This window comes from Penicillium concentricum (assembly GCF_028827145.1).
Source record: "Penicillium concentricum strain IBT 3081 chromosome Unknown utg000002l_segment0_segment0, whole genome shotgun sequence".
In the NCBI taxonomy this organism is placed as follows: Eukaryota; Fungi; Ascomycota; class Eurotiomycetes; order Eurotiales; family Aspergillaceae; genus Penicillium; species Penicillium concentricum.
This window is the reverse complement of record NW_026622755.1, coordinates 7,080,508-7,104,086: the sequence shown is the minus strand read 5'-3', so window position 1 is coordinate 7,104,086 and position 23,579 is coordinate 7,080,508. Positions and strand designations below refer to the sequence as shown.

At 48.6% G+C, this 23,579-nt stretch overlaps 9 protein-coding genes across 9 annotated transcripts; 3 read left to right on the top strand and 6 right to left on the bottom strand.

The window, feature by feature from the left end:
- Window positions 1-409: 409 nt before the first annotated feature.
- On the top strand, window positions 410-2,204 carry N7517_006411 (Amino acid permease; the record flags this gene model as incomplete). The annotated part of the gene is made up of 3 exons (XM_056724141.1): window positions 410-614; window positions 677-694; window positions 754-2,204. The coding sequence occupies 3 exons, from the start codon at window positions 410-412 to the stop codon at window positions 2,202-2,204; spliced, it is 1,674 nt and encodes a 557-aa protein (XP_056580391.1).
- Window positions 2,205-2,470: 266 nt separating this feature from the next.
- On the bottom strand, window positions 2,471-3,971 carry N7517_006410 (Major facilitator superfamily domain general substrate transporter; the record flags this gene model as incomplete). The annotated part of the gene is made up of 4 exons (XM_056724140.1): window positions 2,471-3,259; window positions 3,330-3,590; window positions 3,644-3,741; window positions 3,794-3,971. The coding sequence occupies 4 exons, from the start codon at window positions 3,969-3,971 to the stop codon at window positions 2,471-2,473; spliced, it is 1,326 nt and encodes a 441-aa protein (XP_056580390.1).
- A 1,874-nt stretch (window positions 3,972-5,845) lies between these two features.
- Window positions 5,846-7,129, bottom strand: N7517_006409 (putative phosphatidylglycerol specific phospholipase; the record flags this gene model as incomplete). The annotated part of the gene is made up of 1 exon (XM_056724139.1): window positions 5,846-7,129. One exon carries the CDS (start codon window positions 7,127-7,129, stop codon window positions 5,846-5,848), a length of 1,284 nt encoding a protein of 427 aa, XP_056580389.1.
- Window positions 7,130-8,212: 1,083 nt separating this feature from the next.
- Window positions 8,213-10,529, bottom strand: N7517_006408 (transketolase family protein; the record flags this gene model as incomplete). The annotated part of the gene is made up of 4 exons (XM_056724138.1): window positions 8,213-9,085; window positions 9,148-10,145; window positions 10,212-10,321; window positions 10,375-10,529. 4 exons carry the CDS (start codon window positions 10,527-10,529, stop codon window positions 8,213-8,215), a joined length of 2,136 nt encoding a protein of 711 aa, XP_056580388.1.
- Window positions 10,530-10,816: 287 nt separating this feature from the next.
- Window positions 10,817-12,083, top strand: N7517_006407 (NAD(P)-dependent alcohol dehydrogenase; the record flags this gene model as incomplete). The annotated part of the gene is made up of 3 exons (XM_056724137.1): window positions 10,817-11,147; window positions 11,197-11,825; window positions 11,880-12,083. The coding sequence occupies 3 exons, from the start codon at window positions 10,817-10,819 to the stop codon at window positions 12,081-12,083; spliced, it is 1,164 nt and encodes a 387-aa protein (XP_056580387.1).
- Window positions 12,084-12,288: 205 nt separating this feature from the next.
- N7517_006406 (uncharacterized protein) lies at window positions 12,289-12,744 on the bottom strand (the record flags this gene model as incomplete). Its single annotated transcript, XM_056724136.1, has 4 exons — window positions 12,289-12,391; window positions 12,442-12,486; window positions 12,538-12,611; window positions 12,664-12,744. 4 exons carry the CDS (start codon window positions 12,742-12,744, stop codon window positions 12,289-12,291), a joined length of 303 nt encoding a protein of 100 aa, XP_056580386.1.
- Window positions 12,745-13,363: 619 nt separating this feature from the next.
- On the top strand, window positions 13,364-14,888 carry N7517_006405 (uncharacterized protein; the record flags this gene model as incomplete). The annotated part of the gene is made up of 3 exons (XM_056724135.1): window positions 13,364-13,675; window positions 13,728-14,100; window positions 14,158-14,888. 3 exons carry the CDS (start codon window positions 13,364-13,366, stop codon window positions 14,886-14,888), a joined length of 1,416 nt encoding a protein of 471 aa, XP_056580385.1.
- A 44-nt stretch (window positions 14,889-14,932) lies between these two features.
- Window positions 14,933-19,463, bottom strand: N7517_006404 (uncharacterized protein; the record flags this gene model as incomplete). The annotated part of the gene is made up of 10 exons (XM_056724134.1): window positions 14,933-15,612; window positions 15,678-16,038; window positions 16,087-16,220; window positions 16,290-16,530; window positions 16,584-16,732; window positions 17,130-17,262; window positions 17,316-18,117; window positions 18,169-18,932; window positions 18,986-19,389; window positions 19,436-19,463. 10 exons carry the CDS (start codon window positions 19,461-19,463, stop codon window positions 14,933-14,935), a joined length of 3,696 nt encoding a protein of 1,231 aa, XP_056580384.1.
- An 881-nt stretch (window positions 19,464-20,344) lies between these two features.
- N7517_006403 (uncharacterized protein) lies at window positions 20,345-23,353 on the bottom strand (the record flags this gene model as incomplete). Its single annotated transcript, XM_056724133.1, has 5 exons — window positions 20,345-21,800; window positions 21,864-22,449; window positions 22,498-22,686; window positions 22,740-22,816; window positions 22,941-23,353. 5 exons carry the CDS (start codon window positions 23,351-23,353, stop codon window positions 20,345-20,347), a joined length of 2,721 nt encoding a protein of 906 aa, XP_056580383.1.
- Window positions 23,354-23,579: the final 226 nt, after the last annotated feature.

Here is a 23,579-nt window from a genome sequence, read left to right as displayed (position 1 = left end):
TATTTAGAGATGTAGTTATATATGGATCGTCGAGTACGTAGTTTGATCGTTAAGCTTTTCAAGGTATACTTCGCCTTAAGTAGCTCTTGGAGATCTATACTTTATTTTGGTAGTATCTTTCTATATAAATCGTGTACCTTATTATCATAAATACTTCCCATGGAGGTACTACTAACATACGCTTCGTTCGATCCTTCCTTTCCGGGTAGCATGACGCCACTTACCTAAAACATTTAAGATTTTTCCCATTTTGCTCCACCCATGGATCTCTTTTCGGAGCCGCACCGAACCCAAGCTCTGCAGAAAAATCTCTGAACATTGAACCCCAGACAATCTTGATCCATAAATGTTGTGATAACATCGTCTTATACAACCCCCCCATCTCAATCGGATACCCCGTGGCCCTGCCATGCCCGACATGGCCGCTCAAGATGCCCCCGCGGCACACGATGATACCAAAGCCTCTGCAAATGCGATCTCTGCAGAGTCGGATACGGACAATGCTTTCCAAGACACTAAGAAGTCCGATGCCGAGCAAAATCACTCCGCGAACCCCAACCCTGGGGAACTGAAGCGCAAGCTGAAAAGCAGACATCTACAGATGATTGCAATTGGTATGGCTTGACTTCCTTGATCAAAATTGGTAACGGGAGTTGCTAACTTACTTCTGTGACAGGTGGAACTATCGGCACAGGTATACTCTACTGCCCCCAGGCCTTCGGCTGGACGAATTCCGAAATCTAACTTCTATAGGACTATTTATTTCTAGTGGTACTGCTATCGCACAATCCGGCCCAGCAGGCGCGTTGATCGCCTATATGTTCGTCGGCTCCATCGTCTATTCCGTCATGAGCTCGCTGGGTGAAGTGGCAACTTACATCCCAATCTCCGGTGCCTTCACGTCCTACGCTGCCCGCCTCATCGACCCTAGCCTCGGATTCTCCATGGGTTGGATCTATTGGTTCAATTGGGCCTCCACATTTGCTGTCGAACTGACCGCCACCGGTACCATCATTCAATATTGGGATCCTACTCTGAACATCGCCATTTTCATCGGAGTGTTCTGGGTATTTATCACGGCTATGAACTTCCTCCCCGTCAACTTTTACGGCGAAGTGGAGTTCTGGTTCTCAACTATCAAAGTGGCGACTGTTATCGGGTTCATCATTTTTGCCATTTGCATCGACGTTGGAGTTGGTGAGCAGGGATATATAGGCTTCCGCTACTGGAGCACGCCTGGAGCGTTTGCCTCGTACAGCCCCGACTTACCGGTGTCTATTGGCAAGTTCGTTGGCTTCTGGGCGGTTCTTATCCAAGCCGGATTTTCCTACCAGGGCACGGAGCTTGTCGGTGTGGCCGCTGGAGAAACTGAAAACCCGCAAAAGACGGTTCCGTCAGCAATCCGCAAGACATTTGTTCGAATTCTTTTCTTCTTTGTTTTGACCATTTTCTTTATTGGACTCGTGGTCCCCTACACCAATAGCCGCCTCACTACTGCGACAACCAACGCATCATCCTCGCCGATGGTTATCGCGGCTGATTTGGCAGGAGTCAAAGTTCTTCCAAGCTTGATCAATGGCGTTCTCTTGTCCGTGGTCTTATCGGCTGCAAACTCCAATGTGTACAGTGGCAGTCGTGTCCTGACTGGATTGGCACATGAAGGATTTGCTCCCGCCTGCTTTGGCTGGGTGACCAAGCACGGTGTTCCGTATATCAGTGTGACATTCACCGCTTTGTTTGGTTTGTTGGGTTTCATGAACGTTTCCAATGACGCCGGACAAGTCTTCACTTGGCTCGTGAACCTTTCTAGTGTTGCCGGCTTCATTACCTGGGCCTCAATCAATGCGTGTCATATTGCGTTTATGCGTGTATTGGCAAACCGTGGAATTTCTCGCGATACCCTTCCATATAAGGCCGTTTTGCAACCATATCTCGCTTGGTATGGTCTGTTCTTCAACATCCTGATCGCCCTCACCCAGGGCTTTACTTCTTTCATCCCGCATTTCAAAGTGACCGACTTCTTCATCGCCTACATCTGCCCCATCGTTTTCGTGGTGCTCTATATCGGACACAAAGTCATTGTTCGTCCGTCGTTTGTCAGTGTGGCTGATGCCGATATTGACACTGGTCGCTTGCAATACCAAAAGGAAGTCGATCCTCCCAAGCCATGGTACTGGAGGGTCTGGGGCTGGGTCGCCAAGTAAATTTACATGCGGCACATTTATCAATCTTGGTCAACATGTATTTTATATTTTTTCACCGTAAAGCATCTGCGCATGGATTTTTGCAGTACCATTATATAGCATTATTTTTTGCAGATATCAATAAGCCATTATCACAATCATATATTTATCGCCCGTTATGCTGTCATAGATCTCATCTAAGATGACACCTCTCAGAATTTATGGAATAGCCCCTAGTCGCCAATTGACCAGCCCATGGGACATGGTTGTATGCTGCCAGAGAGTTTTTATATCCAGTTAAACTGACGGGCCACTACAGAAAGGCCACCGATCAATGCAGTTGCACCGGTGCAAACAACGAGTGTCCCGTAGCCAGTTCCATATGCACCCAACGCATGTCCTTTCCAGGTGTCTGCCTTGAGCAGAGCTTCACTCAGAGGCCCACTTGCCACATTGCCAATCCCACGTCCTGTTTCCATGAATGGGAAAATGACAGTCGCGTCTGCTAATGGATTGGCCTTCTGGACTTCGTTGGAGACTCCCGCCCACGTGGAGGAGAAACCACCCGCGAGGAGCCCATAGGCAACACAAAAGACGTATAGAGGGGGGATAGAGTCGGCGAAACCCCAAATGAAAAACACTGCGAGAACGGTACCGACAGTCGACATCAGGATGCAGGTAGTGACGTGATATCGGTCGGAAAGGAATCCCATGATCACAGAGCCGAACACTGTGAACAAGTTGACGAGGATTACTGTAAGAGAGGCCATGTAATCACTCGCACCTAGACTGCGGGCGTATGTCGGAAGGTAGATGGTCGGCAGAAAGAACCCGATTGCCTCGAGAGTGTTGCCGAGCTGGTAAATTATGAACACTTTGTTGTACAAAAAACGAAAATTCAGACGGTGATAAGCGATCTCTGTTGTATGCAATCTCGGTCGATGAAAGTAGAGGAAAGGCACGGCAAGAATGAACAATGTCACTGATGATATTTGAAGCGTGGCTTCAATCCCATATTGGTTCAGGAGCCACTGGATGGCAAGTGGGAATACTATACCGGACAGACCAGACCCGGCCTAATAATATATATCAGTTCGACTTGCCATAAGAAGAAGCTTGGGGTGCAAAGTATTCTTTGTGACTCACCCAGACAATACCGAAGGCAAGACCTTTTCGTTTATCGAACCACTCCGACATGAATAGGATGGTGGGGGTATAGGCAAAACAACCGCCAATTCCAAATCCAATTCCTTGTGACAAAATAAGATGCACAACGTTGGTGGAAAAGGAGCTCAATGCCAAAGAGAGACACATGATAACAACTCCTATAGTTGACACCCAGCGAGCAATCTTTGGCACTAAGATCATCAAAATGATTGCCAACGGAGCAATCAAATATGCAATACCCTGTATATTGTGTTAGCGGGAGAAGGGCAACCTTGAATATCCTGCTCACGAACCATCGCACAGGTACCAATAACTGCAATGTTATCGGATCCTTTAAATGGCGCGTGTGTACTATAGTAGTCTTGAAAGATACCGAAGGCGAATGCATAACCTATTCACGTGTTAGTTTCAACAACAATTTATCTTCGACCAAGAACACGTACCCCAAACAAGAGCCTCGAGCATCGCAGAAGCCATAAGGAACAGCCATGCTTGGACACCTCCATCAACTGGCGGCAATTTCTCGTCGTCTAGAATGATCCGGCTGTCGGACTGTTGGTCGGAAGGTATGAAGGATGTACTCCGGCTGGTGAAGCTGGGAGTATACTCCTTAGGCTCCATGATGCAAAATATCACGAGTCTGTGATCACGGGCGTGGTAAGGATCTGGAAGTACAAGTTGTTACGTCCGAAATCCACGGGGGAAACCCTCCTTTGAAAAGGGTTTATATTCAACACGGCTGTTTAAAAGGGTAGCCAGGATCGGCGTGGGAAAGGGAAATAAGCTAATGGAAGCTAGCTGCATGACGAAATAAATCTCCCTGACAAGAATCCTTCCAATCAGCATGCCAGGAAGGTGGTGCAAAAACACATACCTGGAATCCAGGTAGACTGGGATCCCAACAATGTGATGCTGACCCCCTAGATGTACTGATACGGTCAGTTTCACAAGTCACGCGTCTAAGTAGATTGTACTGTAGTAATTCCTCGAGTTCCTAAGTCTTCGTATAATGCTAATAGACATGTCCGCGATGAATAATGTCTTCTATATCATTATTGACTGCCCGCCGAGGTATTAGGCGCGGTGTTCCAATATTGCTGCGATTCGTGGCCGCGACGATCAGATGCGGGATCCGCTCTAGAAATAGCCCGGAGAAATGACAACGGTCTCCTCGAGACTTAGCCCACTTTGTGGGCGCACGAACCGCCCCGCTCAGCGGATCAAATGGGAAATGGAATGTTGATCGGGATCACTACATAGCAGGGCTGGGGGGCTCGGAGAATTCCATGTTGATAACAGGTATCGGATCCGCTGTCATTGGCAGAGATAAGGACCAAAGGAGAATTACCTTTCCCCTGTTTGATAAAGCTTCGTGGCTGGGTAGATCCAATCGGTATAGATGGTCCCGCCGCTGAACGATGTCATGTTAAGACGCAATTTTCGAAGATTTGTATGCGTTGGGCTTGGTCGAGACTACTGAATGATGTAGACATTAGAATCACATGTCTCTATCAAGAGGTCATAAGCGAATGGGACAATATACAACCGTATACTTATTCAGGAGCCGCGGGGAGAGGTTGATCAACATTCCAACCAACGGAGCTAACGTAAGTTTATCCATCGAGCCAGGCGGCGTTATCTCCTAGTATTATGCACTAGAGATTCTACTATCATCATAGTTGAGGACGTTTATGTCCATCAATTCTGCACAAACCGATTCTTTATCATAGCCTGTGGTTGCGGTCATCGTGCATGTAGTCTTAATATTTTTGGATTCGTGGAAACAGCTCAAGCTTGTTTCTCACACAGCTGCAGACATTCTGTGACCTATCTTGCTATGTCTCTGACTAACAATATTGATAGTTTATAGATTATTTGAGAAGGAGGTTATCGAACTGCCCAGGTGAGGTCCCCGGGCCACGATGTTGGGATTATGTAATCGGAGCACTGCCCGCCCACCTGGACAGGGGTGTCCCCGGGAGGTCCCCGGGAGGTCATCCTGCCCCCAATTTGAATAACTACAGTACCTAAACCAATATGTAGAAATCTTTCTATGTAGGGAAATAAACTTCCCGACATTCACATCTTCATATGTGATGGCCAGGTCAGATGGACGTCAGAAAGCAAACAAAACTCAGTAGTTACCCCAACTCTCCCGCCGAGGCATGTAATTGCACTGATCCTTTGATGATATTTACGTGTAAGGGGGTCTTTTGTGGAAAAAGATATTGCTGTTAATGAAAATGACCTCTTTGTTTTCGTATATCTCTCAAGTCCGTTGCAGTGCTCGTTTTCGAGATTCCTCTTATCCTCTACTTAAAGTACTATTTCATTGAAAAACACAAAGCACGCAGGGACAGGGCTTAAAGGGTAAAATGCAACTTTTCGGCAATGGATTTGTGGGAGGCGTTGTTATTATATTTTCATTGTCATTAAATTTCATAAAGGTAGGAGTTCCGGACTGCGACTATTAACAAAAGATATGTAGTAAAGACCTAAAAGTTTGCCCCATTCGGCAACTTCGTGGGAGTATCCTTTCGGAAGTTGTTTGTGATCAGGTTCCCGAAAGAGGCCGACCAGTCCACGCGCGGGGATAGACTCTCTAATCCCCAGAGCTCAGAGACGAATTTGAGGATAGAGGTATGTGTGAACTCGTTCCCGTCGGTTGGCTTGTGCTGGACCCATCCCTTGGAAACCCAGGGGGAGATCAAGACTGCAGGAACCCGAATCCCGAGACGATCAAAGTGGAAAGTGTACTGCTCACCATCCCGAGCTTTCTCCGTATAGGTCAAACTGTCGCCAGCGGGGACGTCGGTGGGAGGCGAAACGTGATCAGCAAAACCACCATGTTCATCCCAGGTCAGAATGAAGAGGGTCTCATTCCACTGTGGAGAGTTTCGCACGGCCTCATAGATGCTCTTGATGAAGTTTTCACCCATATTGATTGGGGAAGGAGGATGCATTGACATAAAGGAGCAGCACTCGGGGTTGATCCAAGTGAATTGTGGCAGTTTGCCAGCTTTGGCATCAGTGTAGAACTGGTCAATCGGAACCACGTTATCTTTGCCATTCTTCGCGGTCCAATCATAGAACATGGCGTCTGGCAAAAATGCGGGTTTGGACTGGGTCGAGTTCTCGTAATTCTTCCAAGTGATTCCCTTCTCAGATAGCTGCTCAAAAATGGACTTTTGTGGCAGCGCAGAGTTCATGAAATCGGCATCATTACGACCATGGCCATGTGAAGTGCCAGAAGTCAAGTAGGCACGGTTGGGGTTTGTGGGACCTGGCACCGCAGCAAACCAGCGATCGAACAAGACAAAGTTCTGAGCGATGGTATTGAAGACGGGGATGTGTTCTGGTTTGAAGTAATTTATCGCTTCGGCTGCCCGCTTTAGGTCGTCTTTTGGGTAGGAGGTACGCTGCTCAGTGATGAAACCATTCATGGTCGACTTGGCTCCTGCAAGGGGGTGGTAGGTACCGAAGACCTGCATGTTACCACCCGCAATGCTATGATTGGGGTCCTCCGAGGCGATGTTCTTCGCATTAGGGTTGGCGCAGACATGGTCCACTTGAGGGATGGAAACGTTGGCAGGATTGCAAAATTCAGGATTCTGAGGGCCATCAATGCTGGCATCATAGTCAAGGCCGCCAGCGAAGTGGTCAAAGGACAAATTTTCTTGCACCAAAACAACAATATTCTTGATGTTGCTCATACCCGACGAAGCGGGCATCGCAGCAGCACCCAGACTTAGGGCAACAAGGAGTAGAGAACGCGCCATGTTTGAGAAAATAAAAACCAGGACTGGGGTTGAGTTGACCGGCTTATAAGTCTTTCATTTTCCTTGGATTTCTTTGAACCTCTTAAAAACTCCTTTCATGGCATGTGGCTGCATGACCCCATTCTGCATGGTTACCACGCTGTTTTCGTTGTGTCGATCAACAGGCCCTAGGTCCCCCGCGTCGAGGCATGGGCCACGAGCTCACTGTCATTGGTCAGGAACCTTTTTAGCACAAAGGAAAAAAGGATCAGATGTTCCTGATTTTTGTGCCATCTGATATAATTTACAGTGTATTCCGTTCTTCCGAATGGGTATCATATATATCACTATCTAGAATATCCTAATTTCCTTATTCATAGTGACATCGGGTCAGATCAGTCTGAGACTTTTCTTCGACCCCCTTGTTCTCGGTAGAATGTTATTTGAAATCCTACAACGTTCTCGTCACCGCATATTTGCTCCCTGCTGCATAGATTTTACGCTTTTCCTCGCTGAAATAATTATTAGACCCAAATCGATATGGTCAAAGTCCCTTGGCCCTAGATTTTGGCGTGCCAGGCCGGTCTTATGACTATTATACTTCATTCTTAATACCCCTAGCGCGTTACACGATCAGTCAGACCGCTGTGTTATTCCATTGTTCCCCAAAAAAGGTCACATCTGTGAATCATCTCTACATCATCTTGCCCATTTTAACTTAAGCTAAGCTGAGGGGTAAAGTCAGCAGGGAAGTCGATATGAACTTCAGTCGGTCGCAGGGTAGTTGGGCCGGGTCACCTGGTATAGATGGAACAAAGGCCAACAACAGACTGTAAACGACAGGGAAGAGAAAGAAAAGAATCATTCAGTATAAAGACTAAACACTGTTGGCCCCCAACATTGGCTAGACTTTCCAATCGCCTGATTGGTTGGTGCGTTTAACCTTAAATTGGTTCCAAGCTTACGTGAAACCTTGGAATATATACAACCAGATTTGAGCAAGAAAGTACTGAGAATTTGCGCAACTATAAAGCAAATGTAAACGTTCATTAACCCGATACCCAGCCATTACCCCGTGAACGATCAAATTATCAGACATTGTACTCACAGGTCGACAAATTCGCCGCGAAGCAGCTCATCTTCCTCAATTCGTTTCAGGTACCTGGCCACCTTTGTTGTCATAGTATCAATATCATACCCGAAGAATTTGTATGCCGCCTTACCAGGCAGACTATGACCAAAGCGAGTCATGCAGATGCCCGCATCTGCGTACCGTTCCCACCCATTTGGCGCGTAGGGCTCAATCACCACAGCTGGTATGCCCCGGTGTCGCTGTAGCGTGTTGCGCTTGTACTCGAGCGACTGTTTCTCAAATAGGCGCTGGCAAGGGAAGCTGACAACGCGCGCGGTAATACCCTTCTGCACCTTCAGTTGCTCAGCAATCTCCACTGCGAACGTAAGTTCGGCCCCAACGCCGATCAAAGTGAGAGTTGCCGACTCGACTTCCGACAGGACGTATGCGCCGAGGGCTACGCCATCACGACGTGTCTGCGGGATCTGGGGCAAAGTTTGACGAGAGGTAGAGATGATACTTGGTGTCTGCTTGGCACCGATAGCAGCAATCCATGCACCGGCTGTCTCCTCGCTATCACCAGGACGGATGTACAAGATGTTTGGCATCGCGCGATATAGGTTGGCTAACTCAATAGGCTGATGGGTCGGTCCGTCCTCGCCCATACCAATGGAGTCATGGGTGGCGACGTGGATGATTTGGAGGTGCTGCAACGCACCCATTCGGACTGCAGGTGCAGCATACAGATAAAACATGAAGAATGTCGACGTGACCGGAATGATGGTGTTTGGGGAGTAAGCTGCCAGGCCGTTGGAGATGGCAGCCATGGCATGCTCACGGACACCATAGTGAATATAGCGGCCAGCGTAAGTGCCATTGATGCCACAGGTTGTGCGGAGATTGGGCTAATGTTGTGGTTAGCAATTATTCTGGCTCATGGTGATATATATCACTTAGTTTCACTCACGTGCTGGAAGTCGACTTTGCCAGGCCAGATCATGTTCACGGATGGTGAGAGATCCGCGGTACCAACCATGAAAGAGTTGACCTCTTCGGCAATTGGGTTGAATACTAACCCAGACGCCGCACGGGTGGCAGTGGGTTTATCAGGGAAGGTGGTTGGGATACGCTCCTGCCAGTTTGCTGGGAGTTCGCCACGCACGCGAGCCATGAACTCAGCCGCTAGAATAGGGTGTTGGACAGCGTAGCTGCTTACTAGCTGATCCCATTCCTGGACCCACTGCTCTCCGCGCGCAGGAATTTCCTTGAAGAACTGGCGCACAGATTCACCAATGATGAAGTGCTCCTCCGGGTTGAAACCGTAGTCAGTCTTCATATCACAGATACTCTCGGCGCCAAAAGCAGCTCCATGGGCGACAGCGGTTCCAGCAACACTGCTGTCCAGCCCGATGACCGTCTTGATGTTAATGAACGTGGGCTTGTGCTTCGATGAGCGAGCGTGCTCCAATGCACGGACAATGCCCTCAATATCAAAGCAGCCGTCTGCCACATCAATCACATCCCAGCCGCACGCGCGCATCTTTGTATTCACGTCCTCAGTGTTGGTGAGGTCAACGGATCCATCACAGGTAATCTGGTTATTGTCGTAGATGACAGTGAGGTTGTTTAAACGGAAATGTCCCGCCAGCGAAATTGCCTCGAGACCAACACCCTCCTGCAGGCAAGCATCGCCAATCATACACCAAGTATGGTTGCTTACCACATCAAAGCCGGGGCGATTGTAGGTGGCAGCCAGATTCTTCGTCGCCATGGCCAGGCCTACAGCGTTCGCAAGACCCTGACCCAATGGTCCGGTTGTCACTTCAATTCCTTCGTGTTCAATCTCCGGATGTCCGGGGCATAGCGCATCGACGCGATCTGAGTGATATGATTTGAGCTGTTCAAACGTCATGGCCTTGTAGCCTGTGAGATGTAGGAAAGAGTATTGGAAGAGGCAAGTGTGGCCTATAGGACGTTACTTCTGTATACATCACTCTCGGAGCCATATCAATAAACATATGAAGAACTGACCATTTGATAGGACGAAGCGATCTCGGTTGAAGAATCCTGGGGTGTGCGGTGCATAATGCATAACATATTTCCATAGCGCAACTCCGATCGCAGCCATACCAATAGCACCACTAGCACACAATCAGCTTCTGGCCAAAGTATGACAATGTTCGGAAAATCATACCCGGGGTGTCCGCCATTAAACTGCTGACACAGGTCTGCAATCAACAGCCGAAAGGTCTTCAATACCAAGTCATGGTCCTTTGCCAGCTTGTGGACTATAGGCATTGCAGAGCCGTGGCCGCCGTGGACGCCATTTTGTTGAACTTCGACAGTCATTATATAAGTTGTACAGAGCTGAGCAATTGGCAAGATATCCAAATTTTCAAAGCTGGAGGGGGAGCCCTTGAAATAGTATTGCGAGTTGTGATGCTTAATATTTCCTAATTGGGCGATTACCCCAGTGCTGACCCCACACCGGGGCTGAGATCAAGTTGGCAGTTCCAACCACCCCCAGGCAGGTATCTCGAGCCACAACTTACTATATCAAATACTCGTTGGGCTCCCAAAGGGCCTTTAAAGAATGTAAGTCGCCCACTTTTGTGAAGTCACACAGAAAACACACAATGACTTCGGTACCCCTAAACCAGCAAAACAGCCAGCAGGCTATGACAACATCAATGGGCGATCGCGTTCCCCTCAAAGTCTCTCATCCCAATCCCTCCTTGCAGGTGACAGCAGAGCACAAGCTCAAAACAATCGACACGCCAGTTTACGCCCCCAAACCAGGCGAGGCACTGGTTCATATCAAAGCAACTGGAATCTGCGGGTCGGATATTCACTTCTGGAAGACCGGGCGCATTGGATCGTTGGTCTTTGAAGGTGACTGTACCATTGGCCATGAAGCTTCGGGTATCGTTCTGCAGTGCGGCGAGGGTGTCAATCATTTGAAGCCAGGTAGGCATGATTCATTGAGTTTGAAGACCTTGGGGCTGATAATTGATAGGTGACCGAGTTGCCGTCGAGCCTGGTGTACCCTGTGAACGCTGTTTCCTCTGTGACGAGGGACGTTACAATCTGTGCGAGGATGTCGAGTTTGCTGGCGTCTACCCTTACGAAGGTACTATTCAGCGTTACAAGAACCACCCTGCTAAATGGCTGCACAAGCTGCCTGACAATGTCACTTTTGCCGAAGGCGCACTCCTTGAGCCACTTTCGGTGGTGATGCACGGAATCAAGACCGCTGGTCTTTCATTGGGGCGTGGTGTTGTTGTATGCGGTGCAGGCCCTATTGGCTTGATCGCTTTAGCTGCGGCTCGTGCCTCGGGCGCACACCCTATCGTGGTCACAGATCTAGAGCCTTCCCGACTGGCATTTGCGAAAGATCTTGTCCCGTCCTGCATTACCTACGAGGTGGACCGTACAAAAGATGCAAAGGGTAATGCAGAGGCTATTCGTGCTCTCTTTGGGTCTGGCGAATACGCTGCTCCGGAAACCATACTCGAGTGTACCGGTGTGGAAAGCAGTATCTGCACTGCTGCATATACTACACGACGAGGAGGAACGGTCATGGTGATTGGTGTAGGAAAAACGATCATGAACAACTTACCCTTTATGCATATCTCGCTCGCTGAGGTCAGTTATATTAGTGTTTCCGTGGAGTGAATATTCTTTTGCTGACTCTGCTAGATTGATCTCCGGTTCATCAACCGCTACCGTGACACATGGCCCCCGGCTATTGCCTGTATGAGTGGTGGAATCTTAGACCTGAAGAAGCTCGTGTCGCATGTCTTCCCTCTTGAAAACGCCGAGGATGCGCTTCACCTTTGTGCTGATACTCGAAACGGTAGTATCAAGGTGTTGGTGGTTGATGAGCAGGAAGCTTCGTTGTAGACGTGGTAATGAGAGAAGGTGTTTTCAATCATTCTGAACCTAAGCGCTGCTGGGCTTGGTTATATATTGATATAATTTGATTTAGTTCGTCTAAAGCAGGAGAATGAATGTTCAGCAATAGGGCTTGATTTCATACTATATACCAATTCAAACCAGACAAAATGCCTAATCTATCTTCCAACACCCACTTTGATCATTGCGTCTCTCAAGAGAGCTGGCAAAATATCGACTCGATGACGGGAATTGGGTCCTTTGAAGAGTGGTCTCCAGGGCTCAAGAATGTGTTGCGTCCTGTGCAGTCAGGGCCGCTATCCTACGGTTAGTGAGAGTCCACTGGCTTGATGGTCACCGGACTTACGTGAAAAGACGGCAAGGCTTTTTCAACGATACAGTAAGAACGTCTCTGTGACTCGTTAGTTTCGGCCGAAACATGTAGCTGGAAATCCAATCTCACTCTTCCTCGATCGGATGGCAATCATTCAATGGCACCTCAATACCACGGCTCTTGTCGGCGGTTTCAATGCCTACCTGCGTGGTCCCGTTAGCAATACGGCGAGGATTTTGAGAGTAATATGCGCACAATCGTTCTTTTGGGGTTCTTCGCTGCCGATACAGAGAGAAGCATCAAGCTTAGAACCGACAACTGTTTGAGGCCGTACATGACGCCGTTGACAAGAAAAGGTCTAATGATAATAGATCTGAGGGTATAGGTTACTCGACAGTGCCTGGAAGTATAACGTAGAATGTCGAGAAGTCTTTCTGTAAGGGGGTACCATCTGGCTTCCCCCATATCCCTTGCGTCTGCTTCTCCTGCAAGTGCCAGGGGTTACGGCCAACTGCGTTCTACGATCACACCCCTTTTTTGCAGTGATCTCCCCTGCACAGATTAATGCATAGCGAGGATCAGAATGTGATTTGAACTGTACGGGGTACGAAGTATATCGTAGGTTGTGATCTAGGTGCAGTGTCAATGAGTACTCTTGAATGGGATATTGTGAACTTTATGGATATCCAGAGAAGATCGAGTAAATTTTGCAATTCATATGGCTAAATTGATAAATGCTTCCAATGTTGTGAAAAGACATCTGAAATGTCCCAGGAGTGTGAAAGAAGAGCCGATGTCTCCATTCTCGGCTCTCCACTTCAACTTCAACTATTTTGGAGATTTTTTTTCTTTGAACTTTCTCGATGACTATCAAGTTCACAATCCAACACAGACTCCATGATTCGATCTAATTCCTTGTGAACTGGGAGAGGCATCGCGTGCCTCTAATTACGCCATGAACAACTGGTCTGATCCCGACGCGACTCTACCCAATCCCGATGCTGCATTCGCTTCTCCATCGGGCGCTACCAGCTGGCCTGATGAATTTGCCCATGATCCAGGCTTCTTAGCATCCCAGGAGGAACTACGATGCATGCTTTTCAATCTCGCGCAGTCTGCAGCTCCCACCCGGGCACCGAGCCCAGATACCCAGGAACAGGACTCCCGACAATTGCAGGACAGGGAGCAGACACCGACGCGCCCTGTGCTGTCAAATCTGCGTCGCATTGAGTACCTGAAGAACTATGTTAGTCAGGTGGCACCGTGGGTATGTGACATTGCTTGTGATGTTCTCAATAGCCGCTGATCCCCGACCGCAGCTCGATATGTTCGATTCGCAGTGTACCTTTCGAGTCCAGATTCCCGCACTGGCCCGATCATTCCCCGCCTTGATGAATGCGATCCTCGCGATATCCGCCCGACAAATGGAAAGGAAGGAGGGGATTCAAAACTCGTTTGACAGCTTGGAGCTTTACCAGGAAGCGATTCGCCTGCTCAGCCCATTGTTGCAGATGCGGGATCCTAAAGTTGTCGCCGCCTGTGTACTGCTCTGCTGTCTTGAAATGATGTCTGCGCGGGCGCAGGATTGGCAGCGTCATTTGGAGGGATGTGCGGCACTTTTTGACGCAGTCGAAATGAACGGGTTCAGCAGCGGGCTTCTACAAGCTGTGTTTTGGTGCTACGCACGCATGGGTGAGAGCCCATATTGATGGTCAAATGAAAAGGATATGACTGATTTTAAATAACTAGACTTATGTGGCGCGTTGATCTCTGATGGGACACAGAGCACTCTTCTTCGGCCCAGCAAATGGCTCGCACCTGGATGTCACGAAGATGATGCTGCTCAGCTCTTCGAATCTGTCCAGTCCCCGGATATGCACGCCAACTACGCCGTATACCTCTGCGCAAAATCATGCGAGCTGGTGGCTGATCGTACTCAGTTTGTGGAGCTCGGTGTTCAGAATGACTGCGCCGGAAAGGCCTTCAATCGCCGCTGGCTGCGACTCTGGAACGATTTGCAGCATTGGCTTGACAACCGACCACCGGAGCTGTTGCCAATCCACACCACGACGACCAAACCATTCCCCCACATCCTTTTTCTGCAATGGGCGGCTATATCCTCGAACCAACTATATAGCACGGCATGCATCTTGCTGCTCAATTTGATGCCTAAATCTATCAAGCTGCAACCAACACCTGCAGTGTCTGCCCTCTGGCATGCGAGGCGAATTTGTGGAATTTCGCTCGCCAATCCGCACCACGGATGCTTAAATAACGCTATCCAGCCATTATGGATTGCGGGACGGCTGTTCAGCCATGTATCAGAACACGCGATTATAATCGACCTGATCCGTCACATTGAAGCTGAGACTGGATGGGGTGCTTGCTGGCGCATCTGCGACCTGGAACTCGCCTGGGGTTATCAGGTCTCACGCTCAGACCGGACTATTAATAGACAGCGGTTTCCCGTAACAGGGTGAGTGACGGTATCAACTTGAATAATCTCACCAAAGATGATCCTTGACTATATCTCATCAAGAAGGCACCACTCTGCTCGCAGGCTCTGCAAGGAGTTGTTTGTGTTCCACCCTGTCACCGTACGGATACGGTCGAATCCACGCACAACTTCATGTTGTTGCGACTCGTGTGTCATCCGACGAGCTGCCAGCAGAAAGGATGCCAAGAGACATGGATCCCAGCACTCCTGACGATCATTGTGGAGAGCAATACTGCATATCCGCTGCGCATGCCACAATGGCGACATGGCAACAGAGTGGAAATCAGTAATGCGTGCGGTGCGAGGGCGATTGTGTAGTAAGATCAACATGGCCGTATGATACAGCTGGTTCCCAAACAAGCCTGCTCCATTCGCAAACAGAACAACCGGGAAACTTCGTTCTGGTGCAGCTAACTGATCATCCAGCTCTAATTCCAGCATGGGTTGAAATTCCCTTGGTCGCTCACGATACCATTGTTGCAGTTCTTCCACCAATTGAATCCATATATGGAGCGGGGGTCGATCAGGAGAAACTTCTTCGTTGTGCACAAATTGGATCGCTCTCGCACAGAGCCATAGAGGGCGGTATGCGTAGAAGAAAACCATCTCGAATGGATCAGCCACAAATTCTACTTCTGTGAAGTATGGGAACGACGGGGGAAGCGGCATGCATATGTCGCCATCACTAGCTAGCGCTGTCGCAAGATCTGTGATGCCCGCAGTAGTCAGTCAATAGTAATCAAACCTACATATGGTGTTTTGGGATTCATACCGAGCCTGAAAGAGAGCCAATAAATCGCGGAATTAATATCTCTGCCCACTGCGTGAGAACTCAAGGCCCCCATGAGGTCATGATCGCACTGTCTTTCGGTGTTCCACATAGCAGAAATATTCGAGATACAGTGTTTCACTTGGTTTATAACGTTTAGCAGTGCGACAAATGTAATGTCACCCTGCATATTCGAGTCGGTCTGCCGAAGGAATGTCTTCCCCTCCCCGGGTGACTTTTGCGGATGAAGCTGGTTGAAAGAAGTCTCAGACAGGTCAAGAATCGAGTTCCAGATCGGCGGTGAATCCATCGCCAACTGAAGTCCTTGGATTCCAAATGATTGACCAAGATCACATATGTCCAACTACTGCAGTTAGCACCATGCAGTCCGTGGTGGTTTCGAAAATCTTACCCAAGAGGCTATCTCATAACGATAGTGCCGCAACAGGGCTTGTATTTCGGTGGATGAGAGTGTCTCTAGACTTGCTTCGGGTTGGTGTTGTGTAGTTTGCGCGGCGAGGGCCAATTGACGCGACAAATTAGATGCTATTATCATTGGAGTCCTTGGTGATGGAACTACTAGATCCGACAGCCCCAGATCGGGTCCATTCATACCGAGAGCCAACAACCCGGCGACCGCAGATTCATCATTGTCATTCAAGATCGAATAATCTTGTTCGTCTGCCGCATGAGGGGCTGGCTCTGGCCAGAATGGCACGTCTTCATCTCTGACAACGCTAAGTGTGCTAGGGTCGGCTTGTTGTGATTGTGGAGTTACATCAATGTGAGAGGATGTCTCATTTAGTGCATGATCCTCAGTTTTGTTGCAATCTTTCGAAATCTCCTCTGTGACGAACTACATATGTATAGATCAGGTCTCTGCCTCTTGATTGTCACCGGAAAACTTACCCGAATCGCTTCATAGCTGGTAGATGGTGCCTCGACTTCTGATGTGTGCACAGTGCGTGCATTCTTTGTCAAAAATGTCAACTGGTTACCATAGTTGCATTGGTAGTTCCGGTCAATGCAGTTTCGACATCGCGGTTTGCCTTCGTCGCCTGAAAACCTATTAGACTTGAATTTTCCACAGATTTAGAAACACAAACATTTTCGTCGTCGAATCCGACAGCGCATGCATCCAGTGCGACATCGGGTTAGTCGAGTTTGCTTTCGACGCTCCATGGCACGCCAATATTGGAGGCTCCAGGGCTGTGAGAGGGGAGGCCGCGTGTTTCTAATCGGGAAGGTACACGGATGCCAAGCCTCCAGATTAGGAAGTCGCAAGCACCATCACCTGACCCTCCGATGACTTGCTTTGTCATCGTGTTTACGGGGGGATCATTCAGGAACTTGTATACAGGACGCAGTCAAAACTAACGTTCAATGATTTAAGTTGCGATACAAAATAATTAGGTTGAATGACTCGGCGCAACTACGGTTTCTTCACTGCCAAACCCCGAGTTTTCTTCCACTCATTCACAATTCCAGCATATACTGAAGGCCCATACACCCCGGTCAGCTCAGTGTAGAACCCACCCCCTAATCGGTGGGGATTCAGTCCCAAATCGTGCAGGAGCATGTCATTATACTGATAGAATGGTTAGATTACGATATCCTCGAGGTTTGGCAAAACAAACATACCTGAATGGCCTCGACTTCGAGGCCAGTTCCCGTCAATGAACCCAGGACCACATCCTCGGAGGTGGCTTTCTCCATAATCTCCAGTGAAAGATCGTTAAGTGAGAGTGCCTGGTTTGGGTTTGGTGTGGTTTCCGCGGAGGAGTCGAGCCCCCCTGTCAAGAACGCCGCGACCCAAAGGGCTTGAACCTCCGCAACAACTGCAATAGTCGACGATAAAACAACACCGAGTGTTGCAAATGAGCGGTCTCCTTTTGCGACTAATTCAGGTGCCACCATACGGCGGAATAGGCGATATGGCACCAGCTTGTGAGGCTCAGCCCATGAGGGAGGACTCCGATCTGTGAAAGCGCACCTTGTCGCATTCAACGTCTTTCTGACCATGACTTCAGAACGTCGATCTAGATCGTCCCAGTGTTGGATGCGGTCTTTTATGGTTGATTCTAGTGGTCCATCGATTCTCTCCGGTGTTCCTGCTGCAATTTCACGATTCTCGCAAATATTCTGGCCCCCCGAGTCCACCAGGGCTGAAAGCCCCAATTCCAGACGGAGACTTGCAGGTTCAAACCGAATTGGGACTATTGGCTTATATCCGGTCGCATGTATGACCAGATCAACTTCATCAATGCAATTGCTGTCTGAAATGTGCACTGAGGCTTTCGTAGATGAATCTGTGGCTTTCTCCGGCCTGGTAGCAACGATATCCGTGATGGTCGATCGGTACACATTGACATGGGGCAATCTAATCGTTTCCCAGAGGTCTCCTTGGTTTGCGATACCAATACCGGATGCGCACGAGACAACACTGGAAGCCATCAGTTACCTAGTATTCCAAATGATCTCTAATTAGACTCACCTGTTCTCTGGACGAAGCTTTGCCATCTTCGGATCTGAACCATATTGCGCTGTCTCCTCCAAGCCTTTATCGATCGATCGCCAGAGCCAACCAATCCACCATCGGCCAACTGGGTTACCATGTAATAACCACGCCAGCCATGAGCCCTCCCAGTGAAGATCCCCGGAGGACCCGAGAGACAGACGTTTTGGAATCTCGTAGCAGCACGGGGTGAGATGGGTAATTAATCGAGTGCTTGCAGCCTTATCGCTTGCAACGGTGTCGCCATTTGGGAGAGTAGACAATGGTGGCACCATCCACGCCGGCCCTACACCTCGGTCACGGATGATCCAGTGTACTTGGATAGGACTCTCCTGTGTAGACTTGAGATGCAGCTTTGAGTCGTTGCGATGTAGAGTCGCAAAGAAATGTACCAGATCAAAGGATGATTTTGCACCACCATAAACAGCAACCGATCGCAGTTGTGGGTAACGTGACTCTTTGACTGGAATGGCAGCAACCTCGGACTCAGGTGCATTCAGTGGCTGATATCCTAGGTGCTTTCGGGCCCATTCTCCAACATCTTTGGCATGGATGACTGGAGCAGGGTTATCGGAGGCCGTTGACGCCCCCTTGGCTTTGGGAATATTTGGTACCGAGGTCAGTCCTGTAGCCAGGACCAACTTGTCACAAATAATAGTAATACGGCGACTCGGGGATGTGGACGTGGTCACAGTGATGTTGAGCTTCCACTCTTTGGTTTCGAGACGGCTGATGTCGTCGACCTACAGATGATTCAGAAATCCCGCAAGTCTAGGGCACATAGAGATTATCTCACCTTCCAGTTCAATCTTATATGTTTTTCAAGCTTCCATTTCTCAACCCATACACGGAGATAACGGTTGATCTTCCAGCCTGCAATGAATTGATTGTGTGTATCATCCGCATGTTCCTCTGGAACAACGTTGGACAGAGGCATGTCACTGAATTCATAAAGGCCATAGGAGTTCTGACTCAACAAATTTGGGTAAAGTCGCTCCTCGGCCCAAGTACCCCCAATATCGGAGGCAGAGTCAATCACAAGTAGGCGACTTTCGGAGGAGGTCTTTTGGGACGCATCGATACTCTCAGTGAAACCGACGGGGATTTTGGCGATTTCGTCGGAGCTTTTGCCTGTGCTTTCATCGCCGTATGCCCCAACGATTTGTAGATACGTCTTCGCTGCGATGAGACCGTAAAGACCTAACAAGTTAGCCAAAGTCCAATTTGATTGTCAACTGTTACCAACCTGCTCCGACGATAACGACTCGTGCCATGGCTAAAGTGAATCAATAGAAAGAGGAATGGGGAAATAAAAACGTAAGACGGAGTTTTAAATTGAAAAGCGTACAATGAAATGGCAACAATACGAAGAATCGGTCGGAGATGCGAGGATGTTGATATTGTTCTTGTGGGGTCGCGACAACAATAGGAATTTCAGCAATTAGAATTATTGAAAATATTGGAGATACCTTGTAATTCTCTGGACTTTCTCAAAGAACAATTGAAATTCCATACTTGACCTACGATTGGAGTATAGGAGTAACTACAGAAAAAAGATCCTGCCTTGACCCTGCCCCAAGAATGGAAAACTTGTAAGAACGATAAACTGATTTTTTCGATGGAATTGATGGTTGATCGTCCTTCCCCATAGTCGACAGTTAGACGCGCTACCATTGTTATAGGAGATGGAAGAAATATGACATTGCTCTCTACAATGCCCAGGATAACCTTGATTTGATCGACGTCCATGGACCATACGCAATGCGAAAGGAAGAAAGTGAAGGGAAAGGACCAGAAAGGTCAGTAGAACCGTGCAATACTATATCCATGAATAGTATATCTTAGGCCGTAGACAGATACCTTCATCAAGCCCCGGTCCACGACTTCTGGAGATCTAAACTGTTGACTGATATTTTGGGCCTTGATGGGCCGGGGCCACGTCTCGATAACCTCATGCTATTATATTATGCGGCGCACAAATGACGCCGCGTGATTTGGTTCTTTGATTGAACGGCTTTGACATGGATGCAACCACCATTGGAGTGAAGTGGAAAAGGGTGTCTGCTAAAATGATATCATGGCGAGTGTACCTCTGAGCCGAGCATAGTGGGAAGGGCCAAGGCAGTAAGGTAGCCAGGGAACAAACATTTTTATTTTACAGAGCACTCTCTTTACAATCCCCTCCAGTTTCCTCAGGCAGCCTCTTGAATCTTAGCGATAAAGATCTAACTGCATCACTCAATCGGAGTTCGGCTTCAAGCATCTCAATGGCGGCGTGGTTTTGTCGAGATTGGGCAGCACGTAGAGCACTGCCGCAGAACCCACCCTCCATATGCACATCTGCTCCATGTTCCAACAACATCTGAATAGTTTCAGTATGTCCACCTCGCGCAGCTGCTTGAAGGGCAGTGTTGTAGTAGCCGCCAGCAGCATTTGGGTCTGCTCCTTTTTCCAAAAGCTCCATGACAAGTTCTTCATGGCAATATCGCGATGCAGCCTGTAAGCCTGTACCAAACTGTCCTGCCATTATGTTGATGTCTGCGCCTAATTTGACGAGGTGTAGGGCGGCTTCTGGCCACCCTCGCGCGGCAGCCGCTTGGAGAGCACAGCCATAGTATCCCCCAGCGACATTAATGTCTGCGCCGTGAGCAAGTAACAGATTGAACACATCAAGTCTTTGTTCCGTACAAGCAGCTTGTAGAGGCGTATGGTAGAGGCCACCTTGGATATTCACATCTGCGCCACGCTCTAACAAAATGCGAACAACCTCTATATGCCCCTCTAGAGTGGCACCTGCAAGCGGTGATCCAAACATCCCGCCGGCAACGTTAACATCGGCACCTGCGTCGAGAATCCTGCGAACCATGGAGGATAATCCTAACTCCGCGGCATAATATAACGGACTTCCAGGACTGTTTTCATTTTCACCTAAGCGATAGATAGATAGCCAATGATGAAAAGCGAGGTTGTCTTGATCCAAAAGACGAAGAATCATGGGCTCTGTCTGTTTCTGGTATTCTGAAGGGAGGAGCCGTACATGAGTATGCCATTCGAACGTGGCGTACTCTAGTAGGGGATAGCTTGTTTCGAGGGACTCATCCAATGATGAGCCGCGAAATTTGTCTGATATCACTGACTGGTCAAATGACAACAGGTATGTCAAGCAACGCTGTGCGGTTGCTAGATGTGCTTCATGCTCTTTTATGGCAAAGTAACTGGCTGGCCCTTTGCAGATTCGCTCCGATGTCAAACATTCCCTAACAGAGTAGTGCGACAATTGAACCAAAGATACTCTGGACATGGTAACAAGACTGGAACATACAGCCAGAATATCTGCAGGATCAAAGAGTCTATCAATTTCGACGATAATACTGACTCCGGGTCTGATAGCCACCATTTCAGATAGCTCATCTAAATTAACAGGACGCGACGAGATCGTCAGAAACTGCAACGCCGTCAACGCGATAGAGCGGGACTCTTCATCTATGCCGCAAAGAATACGCTCGTATATCTCGTCCAGTGTTTGAGGAAGGCACTGTAGAGTTTTCCGCACGGCTGATGGGGACAAACAGGAACGTAAGGCGTCGAGTTGACATGCTGCCAGTCGGAACCTGCACTAACCGTGGTCAATGATTCGATATGCTAAAAGTCCACATAAGCTCTCTAGGACGTACATTCCACTGGCACCATTGACAATGGCGTGCTCAATCTCTCTCTTCATCTGGATTGGGCGCTTGCTCAACACTGGATCTGATACGAGGACATGGCGGACCAATGTCTGAATATCATGATCCACTTGTGGCCCGCGAAGAGGGATCGCCCTAGTAACCAGATCCTGCAGCCCAGTCTGGATCTGCCGCTCCAAACGACTAGTAACCATAATATTCGCTGACCAAGCGGTCCCCTCTTTCATCCTCAAAATTAGGTCGAATATCTCTTTCTGCGCTAGACATTCGTCCAAAGCGTCAAGGATAATATACGTCTTGCCAGGATGTTTCAAAAGTGTTAAGAGTGTCTCAACAAGACTCGCCGGGCTTGGATCCTGGCCCTTTTTGCTTTTGTCTTCATAAAGCCTCATCACCTCTCGCGGGACCACCGTGCTTTGCCGGCAAATCTGAGCAATGGCTGACCTGATAAAGCCATCAAATGTTTGCCGTTTCCGATCTTTGAAGTCAAAGTAATAATAAATACAGAAACAGACTGGCTGATCGTCGTGTTTGCAGATCTTTTGAACATGCTCAATAATTGTTGAACAATGCACTGAAAGCGTCAACATCACCCGTGGACTCATGGCAGTTGCATACAAACCTGTCTTTCCTGAGCCTGGGATTCCATACAACCAGATCACCTCCCTCGTACCAGTCAACCAAAGACCAAAGTCTTTCGACTCAAGCAGCCAGTCACCGGTCCCCTCCTCATGTTTTGTGCAGGCAGAATAGTGGCACTCGGCAGCATCGACGGTTGACAGCCATTCGACAACCATCCGCTGCTCGCTTACTAAATGGGTTAGATTAAGAATCATGAGCATTTACAGTCAACAGTTGACGAACCATCCTGCCTGAGCAATGTTTTCTGAGAATCTTCATGGATCTGCTTGGTCTCTTCTCGAATTTCCTTCGAAATGGTCCTAAATTATAGAACTTTCAGAAAGATTCTAAGACAAGCCAGGTACCGCAAAGCGCTGATAGAGGTAGTAGGATGTAATCAAGTCTAAAGCGACTGAAGGTATCTAGATATCAGGATGTACTCACAAATGGTCCACAGCCAGAGCTCCAGCGAGCAATCCTCTGGCATCCCTTGCGATTCTTACCATTTCCCGCGTGTCATCGGCTCGCCATGGCCAAGTTAGCTTCCTTCTCAGATGCCCTGGCTCACCCTTTATTCTGACTTCCTGGCCCAAACGGTGCTCTAACTTTGATAGAAGTGTGTCTAACATTTGCATAGGGCCATCATTGGTCATCAATTCCCGCAAACTATGATTCCATGTTTCATCTACGCCGGCAATATCGGCGATGCTTGAGAGAAGGGCGCGAGTGGTACTGATCTCAACCGTGAGCCAGCGTATTTCAGTTGATGCGGAGTTTATCGTTGAAATGAGATCAATGACCTTGCGTGAAGTGTGTAGGAGGGCGAGAACCCCGGTGGTGATGCTCAGGGGATCCATAATTCAAGCGGCCTAACATCGGCATCGATAGATTTGGTAGAACTGGTTTCTTTCCCGATCATACTCTGAGGTTATTTGGCCCAACTCATGAGAGTTGGGCCGTGCGTTGGGCCGAGTATGTGCAGTGCCAAGATACCTTCTATTCCGGCCCCGGGGAGTACTATCCAATGAGTAACCAGCCGAGGGGGTCAGTGCGGTGGCGGTCGCGCGACTCGGGGTTCTCACC